General features: G+C 46.4%; 1 protein-coding gene across 2 annotated transcripts in view; it reads right to left on the bottom strand.

Moving 5' to 3' along the window:
- Positions 1–369: 369 nt before the first annotated feature.
- The window catches only part of LOC109874781 (protein kinase C iota type-like), a 45,592-nt gene continuing 30,103 nt past the window's right edge, over positions 370–15,858 (bottom strand). For both annotated transcript variants that reach the window (XM_031810591.1, XM_031810590.1), the window contains 7 exons: positions 15,143–15,327; positions 14,395–14,530; positions 12,551–12,764; positions 8,389–8,468; positions 7,697–7,786; positions 4,990–5,105; positions 370–3,184 (listed from right to left, as the gene is read on the bottom strand). In XM_031810591.1, coding sequence (XP_031666451.1) covers positions 3,097–3,184; positions 4,990–5,105; positions 7,697–7,786; positions 8,389–8,468; positions 12,551–12,764; positions 14,395–14,530; positions 15,143–15,327 — 909 coding nt within the window. In that variant the 3' untranslated portion in view covers positions 370–3,096. The remainder of the gene's footprint in view (positions 3,185–4,989; positions 5,106–7,696; positions 7,787–8,388; positions 8,469–12,550; positions 12,765–14,394; positions 14,531–15,142; positions 15,328–15,858) is intronic.

The following is a 15,858-nucleotide window of genomic DNA, read 5'->3' on the forward strand; positions in this document are numbered from 1 at the left end:
TCAGGCAGACAGAGATTGACAGAGACGGACACCTAGTCAGGCAGACAGAGATTGACAGAGACGGACACCTAGTCAGGCAGACAGAGATTGACAGAGACGGACACCTAGTCAGGCAGACAGAGATTGACAGAGACGGACACCTAGTCAGGCAGACAGAGATTGACAGAGACGGACACCTAGTCAGGCAGACAGCGATGGACAGGACAAACAGGCAGATAAACAGACACAGCGAGCCAGCCAGACGGACATAGACACACACTGACAGACGAACAGCGAAAGACACACCAACAGACCAATGAACAGAGAGACAGACGAAAAGCAACAGCACGAGACAACCAGTAGCAGGGACAAACAGCAACAGACAGGGAGGGAAATAAAAATGTTTATTTTGAGAAATCAGTTTTTTTACATCCTGTTAAGCATTTCAGTAGGCACCTCTGGATGAAATCACACATCATCCCCATCAAAGTGTTTTCAAACAGGTTTCACACAATAACAATAATCACCAATCAATGTAGCGATCAATCATTAGAGAAACAGCACATTTTATTTTTTAATATATATATTTTTTTAAGTAACAAAAATACGTTGCAATATAAAGTAACATGATAAAAATTCTGAAGAGTTGTTTGTTCCTCCAATCACCACTTGGCACCACTTTAAAACACTTTGGTAACATCCCAATCGTCACCTTAAATGGCACCCTATTCCCCATTTAGTGCACTTATTTTTTTCCCACCAGGTCCCATAGAGCTCTGATCTAAAGTAGTGTGCTATATAGGGCATAGGGTGCCATTTGAGACTAATCATTTTTTATTTTTTTTAAACCTCTATTCAGAACTCGGACTATAAATCGAAGCTGTTAAATGCTTTGATAGTGTTTCTTATTAGATTTGATGAAAATCTCTTTCAAGAGCGTCATCTGTAGTGGTCCGAAGTGGTCCAGGAGATCGAATCGACGGTCTGACTCCATCCTTATCATTCATATTCAAACTGATTCACAGACATGGACTTGAGAAAACTGGAGAAACTTTTTTTTAAATATTGTGAAAACAGATATATAAACAAAAGAGTTTCAGAAAGGCATTTTATTAAAAAAATGAACAGAGAGGGGAAAAAAAATAAACTTTTCCTGGCTAATATTAGGACACCAGCTTTTCCTACTGTGTGTGTATATACTGTACCACTGTAAACGACAAAACATATTTAACAACTTTTCTTTCTCCTTTAGAAAATATTGTTTTGGTTCTTTGTCAACGACAGATTGCATAAACTACTAGGTTGTGTCCCAAATGGCAAGAATGACTTTCGTCCCAAAATGGCACCCCATTCCCTAGTGCACTACACGTAGAGTATAAGGTGAGATTGGTTTGGCAAGTTAGTGTCTATTGTCGTCTGAGAGGCCCGGCGGCTCTCCGCCTCTCTCTATTCAACAGCAGGACGCTCTTTGATGATGTCATCGCCGGGTAGTCTGGTAACCATGCAGAGCTAACTAGTGAGAGCGTTGGACTAGTAACCGAAAGGCTGCAAGATCGAATCCCCGAGCTGACAAGGTAGAAATCTGTCGTTCTGCCCCTGAACAAGGCAGTTAACCCACTGTTCCTAGGCCGTCATTGTAAATAAGAATTTGTTCTTAACTGACTTGCCTAGTTAAATAAAGGTAAAAAAAATATATATAATTGTGCACTAGTTTTGACCAGGGCACATAGGGCTATGACCAAACGTAGTGCGCTAGATTGGGCATAGTGTGTCATTTGGGACATATAACTAAACTCAGCTAGTGGTCCAGCCCACTCGTATCCAAATCTTCTCCTCACAGTAAACTCTTTCATTCACAGTGTGGTTGTATCCATAACAGCACCCTAACTCTAAATCTCGCAGTGTTATTGTAGAGTACTTTTGTTGCGTTCTTTATATAGTATAGGATGCCATTTGACATGTGCCTTTTGTCAGTATCTACGTTAGTTAGTGTTGGTTGGCTGCTGAGACGGCAATCGCTTTAACTTGGAACCGTCTCCGTCCTGGAAGTTGCCACGAATACTACTGCAAAACGTAAACAATAAGTGAGCCAACGGGCTTGACGACGGCGTAACACGTTGGGGACATTGACCAGCGTACATAGACTGCCATTTCATTAAATAAAACGAGAAAAATATATATAGGTTGTTGTTTTTTTAAATGCTGTTGTTCTTCTTCAGTCCTCTACAAACATGGTGCTGCAACAACGCTCATCATGATACATGTAGTGAACATGAAACCGTTTTCAACTATGTTCCCTGGTGATCTGGCTTGGGGTTAAAAGGTCTTGGCTAAACATCATTCTTATTATGTACAAATAAAATATGCATTTAACCAACCTCCAAGCTGGGAAGAAGAGAGGATGGTTAGTTTGTTCTCTGTGGACCGTCTGTGTGTGTGTGTCCCCCCCTTCCCTTTGTGTCCAGTAACCTAGGTAACCAACCTCCAAGCCTCATTGGCTACTGAGAGCCTGCACTCTGATGACCAACGAGGAAATCAGTGCGGATTTGATACATCAATACAAAAATAATTGAGAGAGAAAGTAGTTTTAAAAGACTAGTGGTAAAAAAAAAAAAAAGGACAGTGACGTTCGTCCAAAATGGCACCCCATTCCCTAGTGCACTACACATAGAGGATAAGGTGCCATTTGTGAAAGGGAAAGGAGGGAGAGGAGGCGGGAGGGAGGGAGAGGAGGCGGCAGGGAGGGAAAATGGCACCCCATTCCCTAGTGCACTACACGTAGAGGATAAGGTGCCATTTGTGAAAGGGAAAGGAGGGAGAGGAGGCGGGGAGGGAGAGAGAGGAGGCGGCAGGGAGGGAAAATGGCACCCCATTCCCTAGTGCACTACACGTCGAGGATAAGGTGCCATTTGTGACACACTATGTGAGATTGGTTTGGCAAGTTAGTGTCTCTTGTCTGAGAGCCTCGGTGGCTCTCCGCCTCTCTCTATTCAACAGCAGGACGCTCTTTGATGATGTCATTGCCGGGTAGTCTGGTAACCATGCAGAGCTAACTAGTGACGACGTCGTCGAGGACACGAGGTGGCGTGCTCTGTCCACTCCCACACACTCCCTAGTTCACACACACTCCTCGGCCGACATCAGCAGAGGGTTGATGTACTCGAACCCTTCGAACTCCGACTGGTCGATCTTCTTCACCGCGTCACTGGAAAACAGGAAAGGAACAGAGGTTAAGGGGGTCGTCCTATGACCGCGCTGATCAGGAAGTCATTCACAGGTCTAGTAACCTCCATCATAGGCAGCCTCTGTTTTGAAACCATTCAGTACCCCATTCAGCAAGACGTTTTTAGGACTCATGGTATTCTTTATAAACATGAGGGATGGACCTCTGTCTGTAAAGATATCTGCACTGGTCTCTAATTTATTTACAAAGCAGTCTGGCAGAAACTTCCACTGTACATCACTTCATTTAGACAAACATAATGACCAAATCCGTTCTCAGGGGTGGATATCTCTGGAGATCCCGTTGGTCTCCATGGAGTTAGGAAAATCTGATTAGAGTTGTTCCTGCCCTTTGTGTGTGGATCAATACACAAAATTCCTTTCAGACATTTAAAATGATTGACTGGAGACTTATGTAAACGAATGAGATTGCTTTTCTTAAATATGTTTAACGTGTATTATTATTATAATAGTGGGTTTTATTGTAAATGTATTCAGGGCTCTCTTGTAAAAGAGTGACTCCCTGTTTAAATGAAGATGAATCAAATAAATAAAACTGATTCATGAAGAATGACAGACAGCGCCAGACAGCGCCAGACAGGGCCAGACAGCGCCAGACAGGGCCAGACAGAGCCAGACAGAGACAGACAGAGCCAGACAGAGACAGACAGAGACAGGGCCAGACAGGGCCAGACAGGGCCAGACAGAGCCAGACAGAGCCAGACAGGGCCAGACAGGGCCAGACAGAGACAGACAGAGCCAGACAGAGACAGACAGGGCCAGACAGAGCCAGACAGAGCCAGACAGCGCCAGACAGAGACAGACAGCGCCAGACAGCGCCAGACAGCGCCAGACAGAGCCAGACAGAGCCAGACAGCGCCAGACAGCGCCAGACAGCGCCAGACAGCGCCAGACAGCGCCAGACAGAGCCAGACAGAGCCAGACAGCGACAGACAGCGACAGACAGCGACAGACAGCGCCAGACAGCGCCAGACAGCGCCAGACAGAGCCAGACAGAGACAGACAGAGACAGACAGCGCCAGACAGAGACAGACAGAGCCAGACAGGGCCAGACAGAGACAGACAGAGCCAGACAGCGCCAGACAGAGACAGACAGAGCCAGACAGGGCCAGACAGAGCCAGACAGAGCCAGACAGAGCCAGACAGAGACAGACAGAGACAGACAGGGCCAGACAGAGCCAGACAGAGCCAGACAGCGCCAGACAGAGACAGACAGCGCCAGACAGCGCCAGACAGCGCCAGACAGAGACAGACAGCGCCAGACAGAGACAGACAGCGCCAGACAGCGCCAGACAGAGCCAGACAGCGCCAGACAGCGCCAGACAGCGCCAGACAGCGCCAGACAGCGCCAGACAGAGCCAGACAGAGCCAGACAGCGACAGACAGCGCCAGACAGAGCCAGACAGAGACAGACAGCGCCAGACAGAGACAGACAGAGACAGACAGCGCCAGACAGCGCCAGACAGAGACAGACAGAGCCAGACAGAGACAGACAGAGACAGACAGCGCCAGACAGCGCCAGACAGAGACAGCGCCAGACAGAGACAGACAGCGCCAGACAGAGACAGACAGCGCCAGACAGAGACAGACAGCGCCAGACAGAGACAGACAGCGCCAGACAGAGACAGACAGCGCCAGACAGAGACAGACAGCGCCAGACAGAGACAGACAGCGCCAGACAGAGACAGACAGCGCCAGACAGCGCCAGACAGAGACAGACAGCGCCAGACAGAGACAGTCTGCCCAGCCAGCCATTAGGACACTCACTCGTCATCAGGCGTGAGCTGGATAGGCTCGTTGGTAAACTGGGTGTCGAAGCTGTCCAGTCCAAACTCTCCTGAGATGTTGGGTTTGAATGGAGGAGCCACCTGCTTTTGTTCCATCTGAAACAACACAAGGCAATGGGGTCAGAGGGCGGGCAGACACACACACACACACACACACACACACCTTGATACTCTTTTAAAATAATGTACATGAAGCTATTTAGCTAAATGCTTTTATCCAAAACTACTTAGAGCCAACTTTATACTGCAAGCACCATGTTTCAACCAACAAGCATTATTTACAAACAAGACTTCAAATCAAATCAAACTTTATTTGTCACATGTCCCGAATACAACAGGTGTAGACCTTACAGTGAAATGCTCACTTACAGGCTCTAACCAATGGTGGGGAAAAGGTGTGTGTGTGTGTGTGTGTGTGTGTGTGTGTGTGTGTGTGTGTGTGTGTGTGTGTGTGTAAAGAAATAAAACAGTGAAAAGAAAATGGGTTCAGTGTATGAAACTGTCTAACAAAAATGATTTTACCAAAAGCCAATCTCCCTGTTTCTCTCTGAAACGATATTAGTGACTGTGCTGTGGCTTAGTGAAAACTCCACTGTAAACTCAGGCCAGACAGACAGCCTGCAGTGTGTTGACCCAGTACTGCCCCCCATGCAGGTAGACTAGAGTACTGCATGGGCTGGCTGCCACCTGTTGTTTATGAGGTGAGACTGAGTGGAGGGGGAGGCAGCCCAGCAGTGTAACCTGATCCTTCCAGACAGAGAGCCAGTCAGCCAGTCAGTACAGCAGCAGTCCAGACCAAACAGGGGAAAGAGGTCAGGCTGCTCCTCAGCTGGTCTGGGACTGGAGGCATGTCTAGAGGCCAGCCTGTTTGTTTAGCTGGCAGGTGGGTGGAACTAGGGAGATTGCCTTGGGAGTATGTCTGGCCCATTACCATGGTTGGGAGTCAATTCCTTTACAATTCAGGAAGTCAACTGAAATTCCATTTCCATTTTTCCAGAATATTGAAAATCTGAATTGACCCCAACCCTGGTGTCTGCTGCTGCTTATTGGTGGTGAACATCTCACTACAACAGAACCACTTGGTCCAGGAATGGGTTTAATATGAGTCTGAGAAACCTGCCCTTAGAGAACCAATACATCCCATTGGCCTGTCTTGTTCCCTGGTGGGAAAGGAGACTGTCTGGGCTTGTCTAAGTTGATGACCCTCAACTATGTGGAAACTAGAGGTCGACAGATTCATCGGATTGGCCGATTAATTAGGGCCGATTTCAAGTTTTCATAACAATCGGAAATCTGTATTTTTGGGCGCCGATTTGCCGATTTAAATATTATTATTTATTTTTATACCTTTATTTAACTAGGCAAGTCAGTTAAGAACACATTCTTATTTTCAATGACGGCCTGGGAACAGTGGGTTAACTGCCTCGTTCAGGGACAGAACAACATATTTTCACATTGTCAGCTCGGGGGATCCAATCTTGCAACCTTACAGTTAACTAGTCCAACGCAATAACGACCTGCCTCTCTCTCGTTGCACTCCACAAGGAGTTTGCCTGTTACGCGAATGCAGTAAGCCAAGGTAAGGTGCTAGCTAGCATTAAACTTATCTTATAAAAAACTATCATAATCAGTAGTTAACTACACATGGTTGATGATATTACTAGATATTATCTAGCGTGTCCTGCGTTGTGTATAATCTGACTGAGCATACAAGCATACAAGTATCTAAGTATCTGACTGAGCGATTTGCCAGCAGCTCTTCGTTGTGCGCCAAGCATTGCGCTGTTTATGACTTCAAGCCTATCAACTCCCGAGATGAGGCTGGTGTAACCGAAGTGAAATTGCTAGCTAGTTAACGCGCGCTAATAGCGTTTAAAATGTCACTCGCTCTGAGCCTTGCAGTGGTTGTTTCCCTTGCTCTGCATGGGTAAAGCTGCTTCGAGGGTGGCTGTTGTCGATGTGTTCCTGGTTCGAGCCCAGGGAGGAGCGAGGAGAGGGACGGAAGATATATTGTTACACTGGCAATACTAAAGTACCTATAAGAACATCCAATAGTCAATGGTTAATGAAATACAAATGGTATAGAGGGAAATAGTCCTATAATAACTTCAACCTAAAACTTCTTACCTGGGAATATTGAAGACTCATGTTAAAAGGAACCACCAGCTTTCATATGTTCTCATGTTCTGAGCAAGGAACTTAAACGTTAGCTTTCTTACATGGCACATATTGCACTTTTACTTTCTTCTCCAACACTTTGTTTTTGCATTATTTAAACCAAATTGAACATGTTTCATTATTTATTGAGGCTAAATTGATTTTATTGATGTATTATATTAAGTTAAAATAAGTGTTCATTCAGTATTGTTGTAATTCTCATTATTACAAATAAATAAATAAAAATCATGCGATTAATTAATTAATTAATTTTAAAAAATCATAAATCGGTCGACCGCTAGTGGAAACAGTATATGAGTTGATTTGTCTCACTGTCCGTCGTTCACAGTGTTGAAGTTAATTATCATTGGTGAGAATTTTGTTTGAATGAAAACAATGATTCACCGTCTCTTGTCTCTGTTGGATCATGGCGTTCTAACCCACCTCAACACCAGAGAACACTGATAGAACACAGAAAAGACAGACAGAGAAAGATAGAAGTGCGAAAGAAAGAAGACACGATGACTCACAAGGTCCCAGTCTACGTTTCGGAAGAAGGGATGACCCATGATGTCAGCGAAGCCCGTCTGGGGGTGACAACCTAGCCTCTCCTTAGGTTCCTGAGAGATAGAAGAGAGGGAGGGAGAAGTGGAAGAGAGGGAGAGCAACAAAGAAAAGGGTGTGAGAAAAAATTACAACATACATAATGAGACAGACAGGAGGGAGGGAGAGAGAGGAGGCAGGAGGGAGAGAGAGGAGGCGGGAGGGAGAGGAGAGAGAGAGGAGGCGGGAGGGAGGGAGGGAGGGAGGGAGGGGAGGAGGGAGAGAGTCGGGAGGGAGAGAGGGAGGGAGTCGGGAGGGAGAGAGGGAGTCGGGAGGGAGTCGGGAGGGAGAGAGGCGGGAGGGAGAAAGGCGGGAGGGAGAGAGGCGAGAGGGAGAGGAGGGAGGGAGGGAGAGGAGGGAGGGAGGGAGGGAGGGAGAGGAGGGAGGGAGAGGGAGGGAGGGAGAGAGGGAGAGAGGGAGAGAGGGAGAGAGGGAGAGAGGGAGGGAGGGAGGGAGGGAGGGAGGGAGGGAGGGAGGGAGGGAGGGAGGGAGGGAGGGAGGGAGGGAGGGAGGGAGGGAGGGAGGGAGGGAGGGAGGGAGGGAGGGAGAGGAGGAGGGAGGGAGGGAGAGGAGGGAGGGAGGGAGGGAGAGAGAGGAGGCAGGAGTGTGCAGTAGTTACCTTGTTGAGAAAGCCCTTGAGGACGCTGGCAGCTTTGACTGACAACGATCGAGGAATCCTGATCTGTTTTTCCAATATTACTACAGAGGAGGAGAGAGATTAGATTAGATTTTGAGAGGGCTTTTACAATAGTGACAGAGTGGATACAAAGAGAGCGGCTGTGAAAAATACCTTATTGAAACTGATATGCTGACACTGTGGACATGTGTCAGGCACTGCAGCATTACCACTATCCCGGCCAGCACAATCAGACTTTTGACTAGAGGTGCACAGTAGGGTTGGCAGTACACAGATATTCCTACCGTCCCCCGGGATGTACTGTATTACTGGCTTAGTACACAACAGGGCGTCATAAACAGACAAACAAAAAGACAATTGGGTGTCCATTACCAGAATGCTAACAAAATTAGCACAAGTAATAGCACATTTCAATGGATGCTGCTAGCTAAATATGCTAACGAGCCCAAACAAAGAAATAAACGAATTACAAAGACGGGTAATCCCACTCATAAAACTGTACATATATTAGGTAGGAGCTACTGAATGTCATTTTTGGTGAGTTCAGATATTTACAAGCGAATGTGAACGAGAGACATTATGCAAATGAGCATTGTTGAGACCCATGTTTGTCTGAAGGAGGAATAGTGCTGTGTATACACCGTGTGTGTGGAGTCTGGAGTCGCTAGGGCAACAGGCCTGTTGTGTACACACCGTGTCTGTGTGGAGTCGCTAGGGCAACAGGCCTGCTGTGTATACACTGTCTGTGTGGAGTCGCTAGGGCAACAGGCCTGCTGTGTATACACTGTCTGTGTGGAGTCGCTAGGGCAACAGGCCTGCTGTGTACACACTGTCTGTGTGGAGTCGCTAGGGCAACAGGCCTGCTGTGTACACACTGTGTCTGTCTGGAGTCGCTAGGGCAACAGGCCTGCTGTGTACACACTGTCTGTCTGGAGTCGCTAGGGCAACAGGCCTGCTGTGTACACACTGTGTCTGGAGTCGCTAGGGCAACAGGCCTGCTGTGTACACACCGTGTCTGTCTAGAGTCGCTAGGGCAACAGGCCTGCTGTGTACACACCGTGTCTGTGTGGAGTTGCTAGGGCAACAGGCCTGCTTGCTCTGCTCAGAGAAGATGGGGGAGGAGCCGACAGGAGATCAAGCTGCAACGACAGCTGTACAGATAACTCATCCCGAGAGAGCTTTGACTTCTCAAACATGGCAGACAGCTAACACAATATGAGGCCCTTATTAATTCAGCCACTTACTTAGATAAATAGCAAGTTAAACTTAGGAGTCGAGTTAAAACAGAATTACTCGTTGCGTTTCAGTAAACGCAGATCTAAAATGCGTATTATTGTAATTTACTGTTCGTTGTCAAACTAATTTTGTGCTTCAGTTGCACTTTTCCACTCGGATGACAATCCACGAACGGATATCAAAAGACAACGACTGACGTGTAGCTACTTCTCTCAGTGTCGACAGACTATTTTCCTCCGGTAAGACGCAAGATTAACTTTAAACAAAACATTAGGAAATGTAGCTGGCTACATGTGTTCTGTGATAAACATTAGAAATATGATGGCCATGCATCGTTTCTTGCAACAACAAAAGAAGACCTTGCTTTTTCATTGTAAGAATTGACTTACAGCCAGATAGTGTTGGACTTCTGTTGTCACTGATGACAATGAAGCGAATTTCTTCCCAATACGTTGCGCGAATGTATTTTCTGTGAAGGGAAACTATAGTTGCAGTCCCTGAGCACTCGATAGGAAACGCAACCAGTCACTACACAGCTGAACTCACCAGCTCCCGCTTTCTCCAGTTGTGCTATTTACAAAACACACGTGACTGGCTCAACTGTTCTGGGGGAACCACGGTAAGCTTCATAATGTGACTGGCTCAACTGTTCTGGGGGAACCACGGTAAGCTTCATAATGTGACTGGCTCAACTGTTCTGGGGGAACCACGGTAAGCTTCATAATGTGACTGGCTCAACTGTTCTGGGGGAACCACGGTAAGCTTCATAATGTGACTGGCTCAACTGTTCTGGGGGAACCACGGTAAGCTTCATAATGTGACTGGCTCAACTGTTCTGGGGGAACCACGGTAAGCTTCATAATGTGACTGGCTCAACTGTTCTGGGGGAACCACGGTCAGCTTCATAATGTGACTGGCTCAACTGTTCTGGGGGAACCACGGTCAGCTTCATAATGTGACTGGCTCAACTGTTCTGGGGGAACTACGGTAAGCTTCATAATGTAAAATAATGTGACTGGCTCAACTGTTCTGGGGGAACTACGGTAAGCTTCATAATGTAAAATAATGTGACTGGCTCAACTGTTCTGGGGGAACTACGGTAAGCTTCATAATGTGAAATAACGTGACTGGCTCAACTGTTCTGGGGGAACTACGGTAAGCTTCATAATGTGAAATAACGTGACTGGCTCAACTGTTCTGGGGGAACGACGGTAAGCTTCATAATGTAAAATAACGTGACTGGCTCAACTGTTCTGGGGGAACTACGGTAAGCTTCATAATGTAAAATAACGTGACTGGCTCAACTGTTCTGGGGGAACGACGGTAAGCTTCATAATGTGACTGGCTCAACTGTTCTGGGGGAACGACGGTAAGCTTCATAATGTAAAATAATGTGACTGGCTCAACTGTTCTGGGGGAACTACGGTAAGCTTCATAATGTGACTGGCTCAACTGTTCTGGGGGAACTACGGTAAGCTTCATAATGTAAAATAATGTGACTGGCTCAACTGTTCTGGGGGAACTACGGTAAGCTTCATAATGTGACTGGCTCAACTGTTCTGGGGGAACTACGGTAAGCTTCATAATGTGACTGGCTCTACTGTTCTGGGGGAACTACGGTAAGCTTCATAATGTGACTGGCTCAACTGTTCTGGGGGAACTACGGTAAGCTTCATAATGTGACTGGCTCAACTGTTCTGGGGGAACTACGGTAAGCTTCATAATGTAAAATAATGTGACTGACTCAACTGTTCTGGGGGAACTACGGTAAGCTTCATAATGTAAAATAATGTGACTGGCTCAACTGTTCTGGGGGAACTACGGTAAGCTTCATAATGTAAAATAATGTGACTGGCTCAACTGTTCTGGGGGAACTACGGTAAGCTTCATAATGTAAAATAATGTGACTGGCTCAACTGTTCTGGGGGAACTACGGTAAGCTTCATAATGTAAAATAATGTGACTGGCTCAACTGTTCTGGGGGAACTACGGTAAGCTTCATAATGTAAAATAATGTGACTGGCTCAACTGTTCTGGGGGAACTACGGTAAGCTTCATAATGTAAAATAATGTGACTGGCTCAACTGTTCTGGGGGAACGACGGTAAGCTTCATAATGTGACTGGCTCAACTGTTCTGGGGGAACTACGGTAAGCTTCATAATGTAAAATAACGTGACTGGCTCAACTGTTCTGGGGGAACTACGGTAAGCTTCATAATGTGACTGGCTCAACTGTTCTGGGGGAACGACGGTAAGCTTCATAATGTGACTGGCTCAACTGTTCTGGGGGAACGACGGTAAGCTTCATAATGTGACTGGCTCAACTGTTCTGGGGGAACCACGGTAAGCTTCATAATGTAAAATAACGTGACTGGCTCAACTGTTCTGGGGGAACTACGGTAAGCTTCATAATGTGACTGGCTCAACTGTTCTGGGGGAACTACGGTAAGCTTCATAATGTAAAATAATGTGACTGGCTCAACTGTTCTGGGGGAACTACGGTAAGCTTCATAATGTGACTGGCTCAACTGTTCTGGGGGAACTACGGTAAGCTTCATAATGTAAAATAATGTGACAGGTAAAATGCAGAACGCAATATGCTTCATCTCCTAACATGTTGCACTAGCTGACTGCAGGTATTTACTGTAAAAGTAGCTACAAATATTAAAAAGTATTGAAAAACTTAAAAGAAATTGTTTCAGCGGTAGTGAAAAACCATCCCATGGCTATTTCCAAATAACCCGGTACACAGTATATACCGTTTACCGCCCAAGTCTAGTTGCACAGAGATCCTTTTATACTGACTGATGAGAGTACCACGTACTTTCTCTTGAGGATCGGCCAATACAGAGTAACAACACGAGTACTTTCCATAACATGAACTTTGACCCTGTCCTAACAGCATTACCTTGGAATAGGTAGTCTTCTGTGTTCTGGTCTGGGTTGTCGGTGCTTCCTACAATGTCGAAGGGCGACCGTCCAGCCATCATTTCAAACATCAGCACCCCCAGAGCCCACCAGTCCACGCTGAAACCATAGTCCTCTCCTCTCAGTATCTCAGGGGCGATGTAGTTGGGGGTCCCACAGAACGTACTGGTGGTGTCCCCTGGCCTCAAGCCCTCCTACACAGCATCAGGAAGCACACACACATCTCACAACGTTCAGGGTCCCGTGGGGCTCAGTTGGAGCATGCCACTTATTACAACGCCAGGGTTGTGGGTCCCATTCCCACAGTGGACCAGTACATAAGAGGAATGAAAATGTATATACTCACTGCTGTAAGTCACTCTGGATAAGAGCTTCTGCTAAATGACTCAAATGTAACACACATAAGCAAGCTTAAGATGCACAGGGACAACTACAACCGCACAGACACACACACAAGCTTAAGATATACAACTACAACCGCACACACACACAGACACACAAGCTTAAGATATACAGGGACAACTACAACCGCACAGACACACACACAAGCTTAAGATATACAGGGACAACTACAACTGCACACACACACACACACACAAGCTTAAGATATACAGGGACAACTACAACCGCACAGACACACACACAAGCTTAAGATATACAGGGACAACTACAACCGCACAGACACACACACACACACAAGCTTAAGATATACAGGGACAACTACAACCGCACAGACACACACACAAGCTTAAGATATACAGGGCCAACTACAACCGCACAGACACACACACAAGCTTAAGATATACAGGGACAACTACAACCGCACACACACACACACAAGCTTAAGATATACAGGGACAACTACAACCGCACACACACACAGACACACAAGCTTAAGATATACAGGGACAACTACAACCGCACAGACACACACACACACACAAGCTTAAGATGCACAGGGACAACTACAACCGCACAGACACACACACACACACAAGCTTAAGATATACAGGGACAACTACAACCGCACACACACACAGACACACAAGCTTAAGATATACAGGGACAACTACAACCGCACACACACACACACAAGCTTAAGATATACAGGGACAACTACAACCGCACACACACACAGACACACAAGCTTAAGATATACAGGGACAACTACAACCGCACACACACAGACACACAAGCTTAAGATATACAGGGACAACTACAACCGCACACACACACACACACACACACACACACACACACAAGCTTAAGATGCACAGGGCCAACTACAACCGCACACACACACACACAAGCTTAAGATGTACAGGGACAACTACAACCACACAGACACACACACAAGCTTAAGATATACAGGGACAACTACAACCGCACAGACACACACACACACACACACAAGCTTAAGATATACAGGGCCAACTACAACCGCACACACACAGACACACAAGCTTAAGATATACAGGGACAACTACAACCGCACACACACAGACACACAAGCTTAAGATATACAGGGACAACTACAACCGCACACACACACACACACACAAGCTTAAGATGCACAGGGCCAACTACAACCGCACACACACACACACAAGCTTAAGATGTACAGGGACAACTACAACCACACAGACACACACACACACACACAAGCTTAAGATATACAGGGACAACTACAACCGCACAGACACACACACACACACACACACAAGCTTAAGATATACAGGGACAACTACAACCGCACAGACACACAAAAAGATACACACGCAGTACAGACAGAAACACAGCAACGGACACACTTTCGACACTCACCTTGCACATGCCGTAGTCAGTGAGTTTGATGTGTCCCTCCGACTCCAGCAGCACGTTGTCCAGTTTGAGGTCTCTGTAGATGATGCCTCTCTCGTGAAGGTAGTTCAACGCCAAGCTGATCTCTGCGGAGTAAAACCTGACACACACAGAGAGATGGTGAAGAACTAGTCAGACTCAACACGCACACCACCACCACCACCACAGTCTTAGAGCTACGCAGCTAATCACCAAGCCCTTGGTTCGTAGAATCAGAGGTGTAATTATTAGTCCAAAACGGAACATTTTGCAACTAAAAAGCTAATTTATTGGCATTGGACAAATTCAGGTAGGTCTCACCCCGTTTGCGTCCATTTAAGAACCGTTTTGCAACAGAATCGGCATAATGAATACACCCCAGGTGTGCTAGAGCTGGTGGCCTGCCCCAAAGGTTCTAGGTTCGGAGATGTGGGAATTTTACGTCTGGCAACGTGAGCCTACTGGGGGAGAACAATAGATGTGTAGTCCTGGGCGTTTCAGAGGAACGGACATGACATACCCTTCAAATTAAAATCTGGACCTCGAAGCAGGTTCCACTGCTTTAAATGGTATAATTTGTTTCCCTGTAATCAGGGACCGATTTATACCTGGGACACCAGGTGGATGCATTTCATTATCAGGTAGAACAGCACTACAGACCTCGTCGGGTAAGATTGGAACGCCCCCAGGATTATTTCCAAGTCTGGTGTAGCCATGACATCACTGTTCTCACCTGGCGTGTTCCTCGGGTATTTTCCTCTGTCTCTGCATGTGGAACATCAGATCTCCTCCGTTCACATACTCTATGATAAAGAACAGTCTGCTCTCAGTCTGGAAACAGGAGTGAAGCCCCACTAGGAAGGGGTGGTTGGACGCCTGCTCAAACACGTGCTTCTCTGTCTGGACCCAGTCAATGTCCTACAACACACACACACCATTTGGAAATCAAGTCTTAAAACACAACAACAACAAAAAGTTTAGTAGAAATGACCAGCCATCCATCTGACAGAGGACAGATGGACAGACTGACTGACAGGCAGGATACAGAATGAGACAGAAGATGTTAGGAGTGAGAATGGCTGAACACAGTGAATGGTGTTGACAGACTGCTCCCATCTGATGAGGGCTGCAGAAGAAGTGATTTCTGGAATTCTAAGCACAGTGACTGGATGCCCTAGTGATCTGAGGAGACTGACGATGTGTGAACACAGTGAATAGATACAGATCTCCATTGATGGACAGATAATGATAGGTTTGAACAGAGAGAAGAACTAGACAGACAGAGGAGAAATGGCACAGATGATCGATCAGGTAGCACCTGTCAAAGTGTCGATCATGTGTTAATGTAACTGTGTGTGGGTTTACATGTACAAGTGTGTGTGTGTGTGTGTGTGTGTGTGTGTGTTTACGGGTATCAGTGTGTGTTTACATGTACCAGTGTGTGTGTGT

Source organism: Oncorhynchus kisutch, linkage group LG30, assembly GCF_002021735.2.
Source record: "Oncorhynchus kisutch isolate 150728-3 linkage group LG30, Okis_V2, whole genome shotgun sequence".
Lineage (NCBI taxonomy): Eukaryota > Metazoa > Chordata > Actinopteri > Salmoniformes > Salmonidae > Oncorhynchus > Oncorhynchus kisutch.